The sequence below is a fragment of the Bombina bombina genome, chromosome 6, assembly GCF_027579735.1.
Source record: "Bombina bombina isolate aBomBom1 chromosome 6, aBomBom1.pri, whole genome shotgun sequence".
NCBI lineage: Eukaryota > Metazoa > Chordata > Amphibia > Anura > Bombinatoridae > Bombina > Bombina bombina.
Window position 1 is genome coordinate 381,694,633 of NC_069504.1, and position 20,420 is coordinate 381,715,052.

The 20,420-nt window shown below is 37.9% G+C and overlaps 1 protein-coding gene across 1 annotated transcript; it reads right to left on the reverse strand.

Moving 5' to 3' along the window:
- Positions 1-911: 911 nt before the first annotated feature.
- LOC128665086 (serine protease inhibitor Kazal-type 1) lies at positions 912-17,264 on the reverse strand. Its single transcript, XM_053719835.1, has 4 exons — positions 17,171-17,264; positions 12,855-12,895; positions 7,037-7,146; positions 912-1,043 (listed from the first exon to the last, which is right to left on the reverse strand). Exons 1-4 carry the CDS (start codon positions 17,223-17,225, stop codon positions 998-1,000), a joined length of 252 nt encoding a protein of 83 aa, XP_053575810.1. The 5' UTR covers positions 17,226-17,264; the 3' UTR covers positions 912-997.
- Between the last annotated feature and the right edge of the window lie 3,156 nt (positions 17,265-20,420).

The following is a 20,420-nucleotide window of genomic DNA, read 5'->3' on the forward strand; positions in this document are numbered from 1 at the left end:
ACTACAATATTAAGGCCTAAACCACCACAACCCCATTGCAAAATACCCCACTGCACTATTAACCCCTAACCCACCACAGCCCCATCATAAAATACCCACTAACATCTAAACCCCCTAACCAGCTAACCCTACAAGCCTAACACTCCCTAACTTACAAAAAAAACAAAACACTGGGATAAAGATAAGATGCTGTGATGAACATGGACTGCTGCTGCCGGGGAGCAACGCAGTTGGTGATCATGTAGGAGTCAGATTCGAAATTTGGTAAGTACCAACTTTGGGGCTTAACTATAGGCTTTTATGGTGTGTGTTTTTTTAATAGGGTTTTGTTATTGGGTTTTTTTTTGGGTAGCAAAAACGCTAAATGCGTTTGTCAGGTTAGTGGACGAGCGAAAGATCTTTTATTTCAACTTGTAATACGCGCGCTACCCAACACGTGCAAAGAGCTGAAGCTGAGCTAAGTTAGTGTGCAAGTGGGAGCGATAAATAGCGATTCACTCATAATCTAGCCTTTAGTCTTTCTAAAGGGAACCAGACATGGACTGCTTGCCCAATGTGCTTAGTGGAATATGGCTGCACTTCACTGATGAGGCCAAATGAAGGCTGAAATTATAATCTGGGTTTGTCTTGAATTTTTGAGGCTTGACTAACCTTGCTAGGCAGGATCATACTAATATACTTCAGGAAAGTTCTTCTTTGTGAAAAGCAATATTGGGCAAAAAGAAGCTGCACTCAGGTGGTAAATCACCATAGAATGATCTCATAATTTGATTATTGTCCCTTAATAGTTTTGGTAGCCTGCAGTTGTTTCTGACTTTAAGCTTGTATGAAATCTTATGGATAGACAGAACTCCATGTCAACATTCATTAAAAAAATTGTACTAACAATTACAAAAACAGACACATACATATTATATTTTTCATTTGTATTTCATTATACTGATGTGCATCTGATTTGAACTTTGTAAGTCAACTCTAAAATTTTGCACCAAAATCTTTAACATTTTCCATCCTTGATGATACGAACATGACGTTTTTTCTCCCTGTAAAAGAGGAAAACATTTTACTATGAAATTACTGTTTATTAGATATACATAACTTACTTTTTTACATTTGCAATTTGAATATGTGAAGCACTCTTTAAATCAACATCCATTAAAAAAAAGTAGATTACAATGTTCCTTTGCATTTTCACTTCCATCATCCTTTGCAAGGTTAAACTAACAATTCCCATGTGCACATTTTCTCAGGAGTTCTCAAAAATCTTTTTATCTCAGTAAATAGAAAAGTAAATATGACAACCTTAAATTATATGAAACCAAACTTGTAAATAATTTGAACATAATTTAGTATTTAAATGACTAATTTCAGATTATTTGATATGCACAGAAGCAAGCAAAAACATTTGTAATAACTATTAAGGAGAAAAAAAGAAATTAAAATACAGTAAATATTTTAAAAAGTTAGTTAGAACACGCCGACTTTTGAAACCATCAAAGAATACATTACTGTTTCAAGCCAACATGATTTACTGACATATTTAAAAGAAAAGTATTTTACCAAATAATGGCATAAATCACAATGTTGCAGAAAAGCTTACCAAATGAATTGTCTATAAACATCTCCCTAGACTTTAATGGTGAATATTGTAGACAAATCATTGGATACATTTTTCTAATGGATTTTAATCAACCCCAGTGTTGTTTGCTATTAATTCATAGACACAATAATATGGTTAAACAATATACAAAACAACAGTTTTCAAATTAATTTAAATTTTCAATCTACATCTTATACAAACTTAATATCCTAGTCTTACAAGCCCAGTTAGATATATGTAGCTGGTTATAAACCATGAACTAGTTTACTAGTTACTGCTAATGATTTGCTCTTGAAAGAGAAAGAAAACATAATATACAAATAGATTTTCTTTGATACTTAAAGAGATACTGAACCCAATTTTTTTTCTTTCGTGATTCAGATAGAGCTTGCAATTTTAAGCAACTTTCTAATTTACTCCTATTATCAAATTTTCTTCGTTCTATGGTATCTTTATTTTAAAAAGCCGGAATGTAAGCTTAGCAGCCGGCCCATTTTTGGTTTAGCACCCTGAGTAGTGCTTGCTGATTGGTGGCTAGATTTAGCCACCAAAAAGCAAGCGCTACCCAGGTGCTGTACCAAAGATGGGCCTGCTCTTAAGCTTACATTTCTGCTTTTTTCAAATCAAAATACCAAAAGAATAAAGAAGAATTGATAATAGGAGTAAATTAGAAAGTTGCTTAAAATTATGAAAGAAAACATTTGGGTTCAGTATCCCTTTAATGTATTATACACCTGTTTCTATATAATTTTGGAATCTTAAATGTATTTCAATGTAACATTTTAAACATAATTTTAAAAAATGTCCCTTAGTCTTTCAGAATGCAGCAACATATTACTTTAGCAGTGTGTCTCCACACCATGGCAACCCAGTGGTAGCTAAGGAATGAAAGGATTTAATATCATTTTGCTCTATTGACTATTAACTAATTAAATAATACTGACCAGTTAATGATCTTAAGTTAGGTTTCATATGCCTTTATAGTGCTATTCTCAAAAGAGAGGGAGAAGGGGCCCCTATCTCCCCCTTATTTAAAGTATGCTAGAGGGAAAAGTGATGACTCATTTGAAAGAGCAGACTTCTATCTTTAAATCAGGGGTTGCTTGTCCCTCTAGGATGCAGGTGATCACAGTTAAAGCGGTGATCTAGAATAAAATGAATGTACTAGAATACAATGAAATTTCTTGTAGTGGGACAGGGGATATTCCTCTGATTTAATAAGAGGGATATATGAATCCACATGTGAAAAAGGGAATTCCCCCTATTATTTGCTTGTGACTACCATGGTATAGTTGATCACCTGCCCCAGGCACACACCTGTGCAGTATTTGAAAAAAGGTAGAGGGACACTAAATTGTTAATTGATCTTAAATGTGTGTTTGAAATATTCAGCAAATAATGACTTACATGCTACTATTTACCATCTAGGCTTAGCTAGGCTGGCTATTTACCATGGAGGCTTAGCTAGGCCGGCTTCCAGGGCCTGCACTAAAAGACCTTCTCCTAAAGTGCAGGACCTGAGATCTGCCTCGCTAAGCCTCCTGTTAGCACGGCTGGGGCTCTGTGAGTAAGAGGAATGGTTTAGTGCAAGACCCAAAGGGTATTTGCATTTGTAAACTAGAGATATATAGGTTGACATAAAATATAACTTATCCTTAGGGTATTTAAAGGATTTGGAGTGTTTAGACATCCAGTGTTCAATTAAACACTATTGAATAATATATTTAAGAAAGCAATTTTAACAACATTTTAAGAAAAAAGGCAAAAAACACATAATTACTAAAATTTGGAGTTAGGGATGGGAAAGTGACATCCACTCCCCACATTAACAGCGATCCCAGCACTAATAATCTTTAAAAACTGACAGGCCGGGGTACCGGAGGAAGTGGTCAGGTTGATTTTATTAATTATATGTGCATACAAAAATAGGGTTCATTCTGCATTACCGCAATCATTCAATCAGGCATTCCTATGCATTCAAAGGCGTCCTCCTGCCAGCAAACTTAATGCCTATTTTTGTGTTTTGTTAAGAATCCATCTTTAACAAAATATTCATACACATTTTAACAATAATTGTAGTTATTAAAGAAAAGATTCTTGGTTTTTCAAATTTTTTAGTGAAACATAATATCAATTAAACAATTCTGGACAAGTCCTATGTGTCTTGGTTATTTTGTTGTGACTTCTTTGCTATAAAACTAGTTGAGATGTAAAAAAAGCAAGTAAAGTATAGTAACGGGGGGAAGTGTGACTGTTGACTGGTCCAACCTTCACTCCCTCCACCCCCCAACTCCCCTGTTGAGTTCACAGTGACATAAGAATGTCTAAGTTTGAATTAACTACTGTGGTCTCTTAACATGATTTATTGGAGTTATATTTAATACATTGGTCACATACTACTTGTAGTTAAATAAAGATTTCTCTTTTTCCCAATTTCCAGTTTTTGGCAATGAGGACTCTAACACCGTTTGCCATGATTTGGAAGACTATCGGCTAGATTACGAGTTGTGCGTTAGGGTAAAAAAGCAGCGTTAAGGGGTCCTCACGCTGCTTTTTTATGCCCGCTGGTATTACGAGTCTTGAAGGTTTAGGGTCACCGCACACTTCTTTGGCCTTACCTTATTGTGGATTTTCCAATCAGCCAATAGAATGCAAGCTCAATCCTATTGGCTGATTGGATCAGCCAATAGGATTGAACTTTAATCCTATTGGCTGATTGCATCAGCCAATAGGATTTTTTCTACCTTAATTCCGATTGGCTGATAGAATTCTATCAGCCAATCAGAATCTAAGGGACGCCATCTTGGATGATGTCACTGAAAGGTACCTTCATTCTGTTTTAGTCGTCAGATGAAGAGGATGCTCCACGTCAGATGTCTTGAAGATGGACCCGCTTCATGCCGGAAGGATGAAGATAGAAGATGCCATCTGGATGAAGACTTCTGCCCGTCTGGAGGACCACTTCGGCCCAGCTTGGATGAAGACTTCTGCCCATCTGGAAGACCGATTCGCCTGGCTTGGATGAAGACGTCTCCCGGTAAGTCGATCTTCAGGGGGTTAGTGTTAGGTTTTTTTAAGGGTGTATTGGGTGGGTTTTATTTTTTAGATTAGGGTTTGGGCAGCAAAAGAGCTAACTGCTCTTTTAAGGGCAATGCCCATCCAAATGCCCTTTTCAGGGCAAAGGGGAGCTTAGGTTTTTTTAGCTAGTATTTTATTTGGGGTGTTGGTTGTGTGGGTGGGTGGTGGGTTTTACTGTTGTAGGGGTTGTTTGTATTTTTTTTTACAGGTAAAAGAGCTGATTACTTTGTGGCAATGCCCCGCAAAAGGCCCTTTTAAGGACTATTGGTAGTTTAGTTTAGGCTAGAGATTTTTTTTTATTTTGGGGGGGCTTTTTTATTTTAATAAGGCTATTAGATTAGGTGTAATTAGTTTAAATTTCTGTAATTTGTTTATTATTTTCTGTTATTTTTTTTGGTGGGGGTTTTTTACTTTAGCTAATTTAATTTAGGTAATTTTATTTAATTTAGTTAATTTATTTAATTATAGTGTAGTGTTAGGTGTCAGTGTAACTTAGGTTAGGTTTTATTTTACAGGTACTTTTGTATTTTGTATTTGTACCTGTAAAATAAACCCTAAGATAGTTACAATATAACTAATAGTTACATTGTAGCTAGCTTAGGATTTATTTTTATTTTACAGGCAAGTTTGTATTTATTTTAGCTAGGTAGTTATTAAATAGTTAATAACTATTTAATAACTATTCTACCTAGTTAAAATAAATACAAACTTGCCTAAAAAATAAAAATAAATCCTAAACTAGCTACAATGTAACTATTAGTTATATTGTAGCTATCTTAGGGTTTATTTTACAGGTAAGTATTTAGTTTTAAATAGGAATAATTTAGTTAATGATATGAATATTTATTTAGATTTATTTAAATTATATTTAAGTTAGGGGGTGTTAGGTTTAGTGTTAGACTTAGGTTTAGGGTTAATAGGTGGCGGCGACATTGGGGGTGGCAGATTAGGGGTTAATAAATATAATGTAGGTGTCGGCGATGTTGGGGTCAGCAGATTAGGGGTTCATACATATAATGTAGGTGGCGGCAGTGTCCGGAGCGGCAGATTAGGGGTTAATAATATAATTCAGGTGGCGGTGATGTCGGGGGCGACAGATTAGGGGTTAATAAGTGTAAGATTAGGGATGTTTAGACTCGGGGTTCATGTTAGGGTGTTAGGTGTAAACATAACTTTTATTTCCCCATAAGAATCAATGGGTCTGCGTTGGGGAGCTTTATGCTGCTTTTTTGCAGGTGTTAGACTTTTTTTCAGCCGGCTCTCCCGTTGATTCATTTGGGGAAATCGTGCACAAGCACGTTACACCAGCTCACTGCTGACTTAAGCAGCACTGGTATTGGAGTGTGGTAATGAGCAAAATTTTGCTCTACGCTCACTTCTTGCCTTTTAACAACGGGTTTGTAAAAACTCGTAATACCAGCGCTGTAGGTAAGTGAGCGGAGAGTGAAAACTGCTCGTTAGCACCACACAGCCTGTAACGCAAAACTCGTAATCTAGCTGTATGTTTGGAAGGAAATATATGGGATTTACAGTTTTTAGTAACCAAATTAGGGGATCAGAAGAGATAGAAGCTTTGAGAACTACCGCTATTTGGCTTGTTTGTTTTTAAAGATTAATTGTTGGGATCATAATTAATGTGAGGAGTAGATTTGACTCTCCCACCCCTAACTCACAATTTTAGTAATTATGTGTTTTTTTGCCTTTTTTCTTTCTTTTTTGATTAAAGTGTTACATTTATTTTCTTAAAAATATTAGGTTCACTTAAATTGCCATTGGTTTAATGTTCACACATAATTTAGACAAAAATCACCAATAACAAATATATAAATAAATAAGAGCATACTGCGCTAGGCTCGGCAGCGTCCACGTGCTATGAGCACTATATTGCAGCAGTGTTTGCAACAGTGTTATTATTCTAGAGCTTAAAATAACATAAAACATATTTTTTTCCCATTATGATTCTGATAGAGCATTCAATTTTAAACAAATTTCTAATTTGCTCATATTATTCTTTTAATTCTCTTTGTTCTTTTGGTGTCTTTTGCTGAAAAAGCAGGGACATTCGCTCAAGAGCATGAACATGTCTGGAGCACTATATGTCAGCAGGTTTGCAAAAAGGTTATCCTTTCGCAAGAGCACTAGACTGCAGGACTATTTTCTGCCATGTAGTACTTTAGATATCTACCAAGGTATCTCTTCAACAAAGAATATCATACAGGTAAATTGGAAAAAAAATAATTCAGAAACTATCTAAGTATGCTCCCTCTCTGAAGTATGAACTTTTCATTTTCTCTTCAATGTTCCTTGAATTACTATATATAGTTAGATCTTAATATAGTTTAAACATTAAACACTTACATATTTTCAACACAGAGCTTGCATTCATTGTCATATGAAATCCCATCATTTCCACATACTGGAGAATAAATCCTTGGACATCTCTTTGACTCATATGATTCACACTTTGGCTGTAATAGAAACAACCCATTAGAATATTTACTGTAGAATTCTCTGTTTTTCATTAATGGTTTTATTAAATCTTAACATTTTCAACAGTAATGTTTTGAAGTTCAGATTAATAAAATATAATAGTTTCATGTTTTTTCTGAATACAAAATACTGTGCACATTTTTATCCTACAGTTGGGGTTGTTTCAAAAATTGACTTTTTAAAATGTTGCCACGTGTTATAGTTTGTTTAATTTTATTCAAACATATGTTAGAAAAATATAAAGAAGAGAGCTAGAATCCATCAATAAGAGGGTATTCTCATTTAAAGAACACACAAATGAAAACATTTAATTACTTTTATTATGAAAATACCTCCTTTGGTATCATTTGTTAAAATAGATCTCTTTTCCATGAAGTAGTCTCAGGTGTCATGCAGATGTCTTCGGCACTATGGGCTCGATCACAGTCCTTTAGAAAATGATTAATCTTCAAAAATCCCTGTAGACGTCAATAATGTTTTTCTTTTGTGATCGACCCCTATATGTATAATATTGGTACATAGACCCTGATATTTAGTTCTGAATACACATGAACGCATGAACGCTCCTAACTTACCTCTGTAGGCTCTCATTTAATATTATTATTATTTATTATTATTATACTTTATTTATGAAGCGTCAACATATTCTGCAGTGCTGTCCATGGATACAATTCATTTAAATAAAACAATATAAGACTAAGAGACAGGACAAAATTTACAAACACATACAGGAGGGATTGAGGGCCCTATTCCCATGGGAATTTACAATCTAGAATGGAAAGAGGTTGAGAAACAGGAGGTGAGGACTGCAAGATTGAGAAAGATCTTAATACAGAGTTAGATGAGGAAAATGTGAGGTAAGTGAAATTAATTTATTATTGAGTTGGGTGGTAGGCTTCTCTGAAAAGAAAAGTCTTCAGGGAACATTTAAAGGAAGAAAGATTAGGGCAAAGACTTAAGTGTTCCAGAGAATAGGTGCTGCATGACAGAAGTCCTGCAGTCTAACATGAGAGGAGGTGATAGTTGCAGATGCAAGGAGCAGGTCATTGTTGGATCTTAGTGTGCGGGCTGGGGTATACTTGTGTATTAGAGAGGATAGGTAGGGGGGAGCAGCGTTGGTGAGAGCTTTGTATGTAAGGGTGAGAATTTTGAATTTAATTCTGCTGTGAATGGGGAGCCAATGAAGGGACTTGCAGAAAGGTGCAGCAGATACAGAGCGATGGCAAAGGTGGATCAGTCTGGCAGAGGCATTTAGGATGGATTGAAGGGGGCAGAGGTGGGAAAGAGGAAGGCCGGCGAGTAGGTTATAGCAGTAGTCAAGTCGGCAAATAACAAGGGAGTGGATTATTTGCTTTGTGGTGTCAGCGCTCAGAAAAGGGTGAATCTTGGAAATATTGCATAGATGGTTGAGGCAGAATGTAGAAAGTGATTGGATATGGCGGACAAAGGATAGATTTGAGTCAAGTGTAACTCCAAGGCAACGAACTTGGGGTGATGGGGAAATGGTGATGCCATCAACAGGGATAGAGAAGTCAGAAGTCGGCATAGTGCTTGAAGGGGGATAAGAAGGAGCTCAGTCTTGGACATGTTAATCTTTGGGTGGTGATAGGCCATCCAGGAAGAAATACCAGATAGGCAGTCACTAACATGAGAAAGATCAGAGGGAGAGACAGCAGGGGTGGAAAGGTAGATCTGGATGTCATCAGCAAAGAGGTGATATTTTAAGCCATAAATGTTGATAAGTTTACCCAGCGAAGAAGTATAGATTGAGAAGAGTAGAGGACCCAGAACAGATCCTTGAGGTACTCCAACAGACAGAGGCATAGGAGAGGAGGAGTCGCTGGCAAATGACACAGAAAAAGATAGGAGTGAATCCAGAAAAGAGCAGTGTCACAGAGGCCAAAAGAGCTAAGGGTCTGTAGGAGGAGGGGGTGGTCAACTGGGTCGAAGGCAGCTGAGACGTCAAGTAAGATGAGTATAGAGTAGTGGCCAATATTTTTAGCAGAGAGAAGATCGTTAGTAACCTTGGTAAGGGCAGTCTCAGTTGAGTGTTTGGGGCAGAATCCAGATTGCAGGGGGTCCAGCAAAGAGTTGGTGGACTGGAACTGGGTTAAGCGATTTTAAACTAGTTTTTCAAGGAGCTTTGATGTTAGTGGAAGAAGTGATATGGGGCGGTAGCTTTCAGGAGAATTAGGGTCAAGGGAGGGTTTTTTGAGTATGGGAGTGACTTTTGCGTGTTTGAAAGAAGATGGGAATGAGCCGATAGAGAGGGATAGGTTGAAGATGTGATTAAGAGCAGGAGTGAGGTTGGAAGACAGGGAGGGTATTAGATGGGAAGGAATAGGGTCGAGCGGCAGGTAGTGAGGTGTGAGGAAGATAGTAAGGAAGAAACTTCATTCTCAGTGGCTGGATGGAAGATGCAGAGGGTGGCAGAGGGAGTAACTGGGCCTGTTGTTGGAATATTGCAGGTTGGTGTTGGGCTGTTGCTTTGGATAGTATGTGTTTTGTTAAAAAGTAGTCTGCCAGGTCTTGAGCACTAAAGACAGGAGGGGGGTTGGAGCAGGTGGGTAGAGGAGAGAGTTAAAGGTGGAGAAGAATCGTTTAGGGTTTGAGGAAAGAGTATATATGAGAAAAGAGAAGTAGGATTGCTTAGCTAAGTGAAGGGCAGAAGATTATGAATTCAGGTTCAGAGTGAGTTTTCCTCCAGACACGCTCAGCAGTACAGGAGCATTTTTGCAAATAGTGTGTTTGTTGAGTATGCCAGGGCTGTAACTGATGGCATGGTGTTTTGCACAGCTGGGGAGGGGCAAGTGTGTCTAATGCAGAGGAGAGAGTTTTTTTATAGTGGGCTGTAGCAAGATCAGGACAAGTTATAGTGGAAGTGTGAGGGAGGAGATTTTGAATGATTTTTGAAAATTGGAGCGGATCCACAGCATGTGTATTTCTACAGGTGCGGGGGTGGGATTAAGAAGAGGATTTAGCTGTTGCATTAATATTATAGGTGACCAGGTGATTATCTGAAATGGGAAAAGGGTGACAGGTGGTGTCAGAAATAGAGCAGAGGTAGGAAAATACCAGGTCGATGGAGTGTCCATCACGGTGAGTCGGGAATAGGGTGGATTGTGAGAGACTGAAGAAGGATGTGAGTGAAAGAAGTTTAGAGGCAGCAGGGGCAGATGGGTTGCCAATGGGAATGTTGAAGTCCCTAAGAATTAGGGTTGGTATATTTGAAGAGAGAAAGTGAGGAAGCCAGGCGGCAAAGTTGTCAAGGAAATGGGAGGTTGGTACAGGAGGGCGATATATGACTGCCACTTTGAGGGAGAGGGGAGAGAAAAGGCGAATACAGTGGACTTTAAAGGAGCAGAAATAGAGAGATGGGATTGGAGGTAGGTATTGATAAGTGCAGGAGGGGGAGAGCAGGTTCCCAACACCACCGCCACGTTTCTCACCTGGCCTAGGGGTATGGCTAAAGTGAAGACCATCATGTGTGAGAGCAGCAATGGAAACAGTGTCAGAAGGAGATAGCCAGGTTTCAGTAATTGCTAAAAGGGTGAAAGCATTTGATATAAACAGGTCATGAATGGCTGTAAGTTTGTTGCAGACAGAGCGAGAGTCCCATAGTGCGCAGGTAAAAGGAGTGTGTGTGTATGGGATGCATTGGATAGAAATTAGGTTATGTGTGTTGATTTTATTAAAGTTTCTATAAGGAGTGAATGATTGGGTAATGGTGGGAATGAGGGAGGGCCCAGGATTTGGAGAGATGTCGCCTTATGGAAAGTAAGAGTAGCTGTGATTTATAGCAGTGGGGGTATTTATGTGAGGTGGTGCAGTTTGTTGATATAGATTTTAAAATAGAAAGTAGTTCATGAGAGCTAAGGTATGGAGAAGAAAGGAGAGAGGGGCCTATATAAACTACATGTGGAGAAGGGTAAGGTATGAGCATGTGAGCATGCCTGTGGAATAGGCATGAGGCTGTTAAAAGGAAAAGCAGTCCTGAAAACATAGCCACATTTTATGTGCAAAAGATTGTTTTTGAATAAAAATATTTAGCTTGCCTCAAATCTTCTTCAAATCTTGTCTAATTCTCAGTGCTGCCACTTCAGTCAGATGGGAGCTTAGAGACAAGGGCCTCTAGTTATCATGGTCTGGCGGACCTGATCCGACACTGCGGATCAGGTCCGCCAGACCTCGCTGAATACGGCGAGCAATATGCTCGCCGTATTCAGCATTGCACCAGCAGCTCACAAGAGCTGCTGGTGCAATGCCGCCCCCTGCAGACTCGCAGCCAATCGGCCGCCAGCAGGGGGTGTCAATCAACCCGATCGTACTCGATCGGGTTGAATTCCGGCGATGTCTGTCCGCCTGCTCAGAGCAGGTGGACAGGTTATGGAGCAGCGGTCTTTGTTACTGCTGCTTCATAACTGCTGTTTCTGGCGAGCCTGCAGGCTCGCCAGAAACACGGGACATCAAGCTCCATACAGAGCTTGATACATATGCCCCATGGAATACTCTGCAAACACTCAGGCCCCAGCATATGCTCTCCCCTAACTGGTCTTAAATTTATAAGGCTACAGCAGACAGCTGAGTTTAATTGGAGACAGGGAGATAAGTTACACCCGGGTGAGGAGACTAAGAATCAGAGGAATAGATTCAAGAAAGGTAATTGGGTGGGGATTAATTAATTTGTCAAGCAAAGTTTGATAATAAAGAGATGCACATGCTGGGGACAGGATAAGAGCAGATTATAGGAGTAGAGAGTGAGTTAAAGTGACACACAGGGGTTAAAAAAAATGAAATAAATCCAGCAAAAACTGAGGCTTTAAAGGGACACCCAGCATAACATTTAAAACTATTTCCCAATGGGTTAATAAACAACCCTTTATTATTGTTATTGTTATTATTAATATTATTAGTTATTTGTATTTGAGTGCCAACACATTCCGCAGTGCTTCTAGACATCTCAAATATCTACATATTTGGTATAGTTTTAATATTTTCTCCTATTAAAGGTTTGTTGTATAGAAAGACAGGGTGTTTTTGACATGGAAGTCACATTTTTCCGCTTTGAATAAAACAATATTTTCTTTTCACGTTTGTGTAGATGAGACAATGGGGTAGATTTATTAAGCTACCCCCGTAGTTTCCAGCTCGCTGGAAACAGAAGTTAAGAAGCAGCGGTCTTAAGACCACTGCTCCTTAACTTCTCCGCCACCTCTGAGGTGGCAGACTGCAATCAGCCTGATCGGATACGATTGGAATGATTGACACACCCTGCTTGCAGCTTATTGGCCATGAATGTGCAGGAGACGGCATTGCAGAAGCATTTCACTAGAAATGCTTGTGCAATGTAAAATGCCGACAGCGTATGCGGATCATGTCAGTCCGACATATGATAAATCTACCCCTATGTCTAAAAATGGACATTGAATGTGCAATTAAATCCTAAAAAATGCAATATGTATTTTCTGTTAATTCTAGTGTCAGGTTAAATAGCTTTAACATAACCTGCTGATGCAGTGATATGTCTGCATATTTCTGTTTAAAGTTTTGCTTGTTACATTTGTGTTTTTTTTGTATTTTATTTTATTAGAAATCATAAAGATATATTTTTTATGTAAATGTTCTTAATAAAGATCTGCAGCTTTTGTTTAAAAAAAAAAAAAATGAGTTTTAAATATTTGCTTACCTCTCTGGCCTCCTCAGATCCATCAGCAGCTTTGACATACCCTATAAAAATGAAGTAGATTTAAATATATACATAAAAACTAAAGCAATATGAACATGCTGAATAATTAATTATATTTCAAAGGATATCTGTAAAATAGCATTTTATATTTGCTATGCTTACATAAAAGGGACAGTCTAGTCAAAATTAAACTTTCATTATTTATATAGGGCATGCAATTTTAAACAAGTTTCCAATTTACTTTTATCATCAAATTTGCTTTGTTCTCTTGGTATTCTTTGTTGAAAGCTAAACCTAGATAGGCTCATATGCTAATTCTAAGACCTTAATGGCTGCCTTGTGGTATTTTGATAGTTTTTCACTGCTAGACAGTGTTAGTTCATATGTGCCATATAGATAAGTTTGTGTTCACTCTTGTTTAGTTATTTATGAATCAGTACTGATTGGTTAAAATACAAGTCTGTCATAAGATCTGAAATAAGGGGCAGTCTGCAGAGGCTTAGATACTGTGTTGCTTATGCAAAACTGGAGAATGGGTAATAAAGGTAGTATTATCTATCTTTTTAAAGAATATAAATTCTGACTGTCCCTTTAATACATTATGATAGTGTCCTAGTTAGCAGTAAGTTATTTATTATATTTGTGTTCTGAGAGAAACAAATATATCTTTTTTTGTAACACTTTCAAACATAAATGTATACACTATTCAATAAAGTATTTTGTTTTCATAAAAGCAACATTTTAATGAATGACAGTTATAACAAAAAAAGTAATTTTTTGAAAAATATTTTAAGAATGTATAAGCTTAGCAACAGAGAAAAATGATCTTACGTGTTTCAACTCTACTTGCTATAATGATAGAGCAATAAATGACTGCAGTTTCTATTGATCTATAAACTTATGTTTTGTTTTTATATATTTTTTTCCTTGAATCCTTTTGCATATAATTCTACAAGAACTTATCCTATATAATAGAAAGCCAAGTGTGTTTGTCCGAAGCTGTCATGCACAGTAGAGACTACGCGCGAGGACAAACACACCTGGCCTTCCAACTGACCTCCTGCATCGTGTGGTGGAGTGGGCATGGCTGGGCGGATGTGGAGTGGGCATGGCCAGGCAGATACAACGTGGGCAGGGCCGGGTGTGACTGGGGAGGGCAGGGCCAGATGCCGAGAGACAGAGAGCTCTAAAGAGGGGGGGATAGAGAGAGGGAGCAGAAAAGGCAGGGTGGATAGAGAGAGCAGAAGAGGGGGGATAGAGAGAGGGAGAGAGAGACAGCAAAAGAGAGAGGGGGAGAGACAGCAAAAGAGGGGGGAGAGACAACAAAAGAGAGGGGGGAGAGAGACAGCAAAAGAGAGGGGGGAGAAAGACAGCAAAAGAGAGGGGGGAGAGAGACAGCAAAAGAGAGAGGGAGAGAGACAGCAAAAGAGAGGGGGAGAGAGCACAAAAGAGAGGGGGTAGAGTGTGTAAAAGAGAAGGGGAGAGTGTGCAAAAGAGAGGGGGAGAGTGCACAAAAGAGAGGGGGTAGAGTGTGCAAAAGAGAGGGGGAGAGTGCGCAAAAGAGAGAAGGAAGAGTGCGCAAAAGAGAGTGGGGAGAGTGCGCAAAAGAGAGGGGGGAGAGTGCAGCGCAAAAGAGAGGGGGGAGAGAAACAGCAAAAGAGAGGGGAAGAGAGACAGCAAAAGAGAGGAGGGAGAGAGACAGCAAAAGAGAGGGGGGAGATAGACAGAAAAACAGAGGTCGGAGAGAGACAGCAAACGAGAGGGGGAGAGAGACAGCAAAAGAGATGGGGGAAAGAGACAGCAAAAGAGAAGGGGGGAGAGACAGCAAAATAGAGGGGGAGAGAGACAGCAAAAGAGAGTGGGGAGAGAGAAAGCAAAAGAGAGGGGGGGGAGACAGCAAAAGAGAGGGGGGAAAGAGCACAAAAGAGAGGGGGAGAGAGACAGCAAAAGAGAGGGGGAAGAGAGAAAGCAAAAGAGAGGGGGGGGAGAGAGACAGCAAAAGAGAGGGGGAAGAGAGAAAGCAAACGAGAGGGGGGAGAGAGACAGCAAAAGAGAGGGGGGAGAGAGCACAAAAGAGAGGGGGGAGGGTGCACAAAAGAGAGGGGGAGAGAGCACAAAAGAGAGGGGGAGAGTGCACAAAAGAGAGGGGGAGAGTGCAAAAAAGAGAGGTGGGAGAGTGCGCAAAAGAGAAGGGGGGAAAGTGTGCAAAAAGAGAGGGGGGAGAGTGCGCAAAAGAGAGGGGGGAGAGAGTGCAAAAGAGAGGGGGAGAGAGTGCAAAAGAGAGTGGGGAGAGAGTGCAAAAGAGTGGGGGGAGAGTGCACAAAAGAGAGGGGGGGTGAGAGCACAAAAGAGAGGGGGGATAGAGAGAGAGCAAGGGGTGGGACCGTGGTACTGAAAAAAAATGGCCCGTGTACACTGGCTTTAGGACTAGTTAAAATATATTTAATGAAATGATTCATTTTTATCTTTTTGTAAAATGAATACTAAAAACAAATTGGTATATTTGTACACCTGAAAAGAGAGGAAACAATGGCACTACTCAAATTAATGATATATATTGAACGTTCCCCTTATAAATTACCACAATGGTGAGTACACCTAATATTAGTATACTCTAGTGTACAGTTTATAGTCTGATAGGGGTTGGTGCTTGTACCTACTAGCAAATTTTACAGGAAATCAGTGAAGAACTGACAAAGGGTACAAATATAGCACTCTAAGAACGTATCAATATAACATGATAGAAAAAGGTGTGTTAAAAAGTAACTTTTATTAGATCAAATTAAAAACAGGGGATTGACATACAATTTAAAATCATAATTTGGGTCCACTACCAAAGGCCAGACAATATTAGCTGCTAGCTTATAGAGACTAACACCCTGGTTAGGGTACTGAGAAGTCTCAAAATAAAAAATGACACAATTCTATTTGAATGTTGCTCATATAGTGGTGATAATGGTACTTCTTTTAGGTCTCTGGGTCAAAGATACATATAAAATTGTATGGGTATTAGTTATACGGTGTATCACTTGCTATTGGTGATATTGGGTTAGGATATAATATGATCAAAGATAAGATGAGTCTTGTGATCAAATATACGTAGCTCTAAGAGGTTAACTATTCTCCTCTGTGGTTGGGTTAACTTATTTGCAAAACTCTAGCCTTGTAGTACCAAACTGGGTAGGCTCTGAGTTGTGCTGAGTGCCATATTCTGTCATTGGAATAGATTTATGCTTTTAATATTCATCATATTTTATGATATGGTATTACTAAAAGTAAACTTTGGACTAGGTTATCTTTTGTTCGTGTTAAGTGTATCTGGCTTAATAGCCTCAGTTACCCTAGTACATGGATTTTTAACTGTATTCCCTTCTTATAGACAGAGTGTAATTTTCACTGTTGTGTTTCTATAATCATTGGAATAACCTGTGACTGTGAATACATCTGACTAAGCAGGGAATCTTTTTGTTGTGACTTAAATTGGAAGTGTTTGCCAATAACTTGTGATATCATTTAGATGAATATGTTAAGATTTCATATGAAACCTTAGCAGTGAGAGAAAATACTCCTTTCTAGTACCTTATGACACTCTTGAGAATATATTTGAGAAAATATTTGGTAACAAAGGTACACGGTTACCAAATATATTCTCAAGAGTGTCATAAGGTACTAGAAAGGAGTATTTTCTCTCACTGCCAAGGTAGCAGCACAACTCAGAGCCTACCCAGTTTGGTACTACAAGGCTAGAGTTTTGTAAATAAGTTAACCCAACCACAGAGGAGAATAGTTAACCTCTTAGAGCTACGTATATTTGATCACAAGACTCATCCTATCTTTGATCATATTATATCCTAACCCAATATCACCAATAGCAAGTGATACACCGTATACCTAATACCCATACAATTTTATATGTATCTTTGACCCAGAGACCTAAAAGAAGTACCATTATCCCCACTATATGAGCAACATTCAAATAGAATTGTGTCATTTTTTATTTTGAGACTTCTCAGTACCCTAACAAGGGTGTTAGTCTCTATAAGCTAGCAGTAATATTGTCTGGCCTTTGGTAGTGGACCCAAATTATGATTTTAAATTGTATGTCAATCCCCTGTTTTTAATTTGATCTAATAAAAGTTACTTTTTAACACACCTTTTTCTATCATGTTATATTGATACGTTCTTAGAGTGCTATATTTGTACCCTTTGTCAGTTCTTCACTGATTTCCTGTAATATTTGTACACCTACAATGCAAAACATTCTAGTAAGTTATATTATTATCAATATAATAAATATTCCATTAAAACAAACTTACCTGAGAAAAGAACAAGAAGTGTTGTCAAAAGTAATAAAGCAACAGCAAGCTTCATGGTTTTGTATTGCTAGGCTAAATTGCTCGTCTTGTAAAATTCTTCACAACTGAATTGAGTACCTTACAGTAAGTTAATATATAATCACTAGCCTGTTCAGCTTATCTATATTCTTACTGCTGATTAACTAATAACTGGGTGTTATCATACAAGGATGTCATATAAATTGGCTTAAATAGAGCTATGAAATTACTAGGAAAACCTGCAAGATAAAAAAAATATTGATCTCATAGTCTGTCACACTGTGAAATGATTAAGTTCATATAGTTGTCCTTGTGTCTATAAAGAATCAACCTTCTTACATTGAGTAATATGGACAAAATAAATGATTCATGGTCTAGAATCATGTGCATGCATAGCGTCAGAAAAAATGAAAACACATATTGCTATATATTTGTTGATATAGCTAGCTAATATTTTCTAATCTGATTGTGACACAGGAAAGATTATGAACAAAATAATAAATGCACAGTTGCCTTTGTATTGCAGTATGCCTATGCTGTGTGTGTCCATGCTAGTCCTTTCAATGAAGGACCTAATCATTATTTACAAAGACATACAATACTTTAACAGAAAGTGTCAACCACAAACTGAATTATATTTATTACATTTAAAAAGACACATAATAGGGGTTTTTAGCGTTTTTTGAAAATGCGCTAAAATCTTGGCGATACAGATTAAACTTTTGGAGATATGATTATATTAAATATGAGCACTTAATTCCATATAGCAGGACCAAATAGTACATTTATTCTTAGCTTAAAATATTATCGCCTAGATTTAGAGCTCTGCGTTAGCCGTCAAAACCAGCGTTAGGGGCTCCAAACGCTGGTTTTGGCCGCCCGCTGGTATTTAGAGTCAGTCAGGAAAGGGTCTAACGCTCACTTTGCAGCAGCGACTTTTCCATACCGCAGATCCCCCTACGCCATTTGCATATCCTATCTTTTCAATGGGATCTTTCTAACGCCGGTATTTAGAGTCTTGGCTGAAGTGAGCGTTAGAAATCTAACGACAAGACTCCAGCCGCAGAGAAAAGCCAGGAGTTAAGAGCTTTCTGGGCTAACGCCGGTTTATAAAGCTCTTAACTACTGTGCTTTAAAGTACACTAACACACATAAACTACCTATGTACCCCTAAACCGAGGTCCCCCCACATCGCCGCCACTCTAATAATTTTTTTTAACCCCTAATCTGCCCACCGCACACCGCCGCAACCTACGTTATCCCTATGTACACCTAATCTGCTGCCCCTAACACCGCCGACCCCTATATTATATTTATTAACCCCTAATCTGCTGCCCCCAACGTCGCCGCCACCTACCTACAATTATTAACCCCTAATCTGCCCTCCCTAACATCACCGACACCTAACTTCAAGTATTAACCCCTAATCTGCCGACCGGACCTCACCGCTACGCTATTAAATTTATTAACCCCTAAAGCTAAGTCTAACCCTAACACCCCCCTAAGTTAAATATAATTTTTATCTAACAAAATAAATTATTTCTTATTAAATAAATTATTCCTATTTAAAGCTAAATACTTACCTGTAAAATAAACCCTAATATAGCTACAATATAAATTATAATTATTTTGTAGCTATTTTAGGATTTATATTTATTTTACAGGCAACTTTGTATTTATTTTAACCAGGTACAATAGCTATTAAATAGTTAATTACTATTTAATAGCTACCTAGTTAAAATAATTACAAAATTACCTGTAAAATAAATCCTAACCTAAGTTACAATTAAACCTAACACTACACTATCAATAAATTAATTAAATAAAATACATACAATTATCTACAATTAAACCTAACTACACTATCAATAAATTAATTACATACAAATACCTACAAATAAATACAATTAAATAAACTAACTAAAGTACAAAAAATAAAAAAAGCTAAGTTACAAAAAAAATGGAATCAGCCAATCAGATTGAGCTCGCATTCTATTGGCTGTTCCAATCAGCCAATAGAATGCAAGCTCAATCTGATTGGCTGATCGGATCAGCCAATCGGATTGAACTTTAATCTGATTGGCTGATTCCATCAGCCAATCAGAATTTTCCTACCTTAATTCCGTTTGGCTAATAGAATCCTATCAGCCAATCGGAATTCGAGGGACACCATCTTGGATGACGTCATTTAAAGGAACCGTCATTCGTCGGGAAGTCGTCGGCCAGGATGGATGTTCCGCGTCGGCGGGATGAAGATGGATCCAGAAGAAAGAAGATTGAAGATGCAGCTTGATAGAAGACTTCAGCCGGATGATGGATCTCTTCAGCCCCCGCTTGGATCAAGACTTCAGCCGGATGATGGACCTCTTCAGCCCGATGATGGACCTCTTCAGCCCGATGATGGACCTCTTCAGCCGGATGATGGATCTCTTCAGCCCCCGCTTGGGCTTGGATGAAGATTTCGGAACCTCTTCTGGACGGATCGGTGATACCCGGCGTGGTGAAGATAAGGTAGGGAGATCTTCAGGGGCTTAGTGTTAGGTTTATTTAAGGGGGTTTTGGGTTAGATTAGGGATATGTGGGTGGTGGATTGTAATGTTGGGGAGGGGTATTGTATGTTTTTTTTTACAGGCAAAAGAGCAGAATTCTTTGGGGCATGCCCCGCAAAAGGCCCTTTTAAGGGCTGGTAAGGTAAAAGAGCTTTTCTATTTTTATTTTAGAATAGGGTAGGGCATTTATTTATTTTGGGGGGATTTGTTATTTTATTAGGGGGCTTAGAGTAGGTGTAATTAGCTTAAAATTGTTGTAATATTTTTATAATGTTTGTAAATTATTTTTTTATTTTTTGTAACTTAGTTCTTTTTTATTTTTTGTACTTTAGTTAGTTTATTTCATTGTAGGTATTTATATGTAATTCATTTATTGATAGTGTAGTGTTAGGTTTAATTGTAGATAATTGTAGGTATTTTATTTAATTTATTTATTTATTGATAGTGTAGTGTTAGGTTTAATTGTAACTTAGGTTAGGATTTATTTTACAGGTAATTTTTTAATTATTTTAACTAGTTAGCTATTAAATAGTTCTTAACTATTTAATAGCTATTGTACCTGGTTAAAATAAATACAAAGTTACCTTTAAAATAAATATTAATCCTAAAATAGCTACAATATAATTATAATTTATATTGTAGCTATATTAGGGTTTATTTTACAGGTAAGTATTTAGCTTTAA

Excerpts from the sequence above, each read along its gene's own strand:
- LOC128665086 (XM_053719835.1), bottom strand. The coding sequence starts at position 17,225 with ATGAAGCTTGCTGTTGCTTTATTACTTTTGACAACACTTCTTGTTCTT. Across the intron at positions 12,896-17,170 it reads ACTTCTTGTTCTTTTCTCAG|GGTATGTCAAAGCTGCTGAT; the intron begins GTAAGTTTGTTT and ends TCATTTTTATAG. Across the intron at positions 1,044-7,036 it reads AAGCTCTGTGTTGAAAATAT|GGAGAAAAAACGTCATGTTC; the intron begins GTAAGTGTTTAA and ends CCTCTTTTACAG.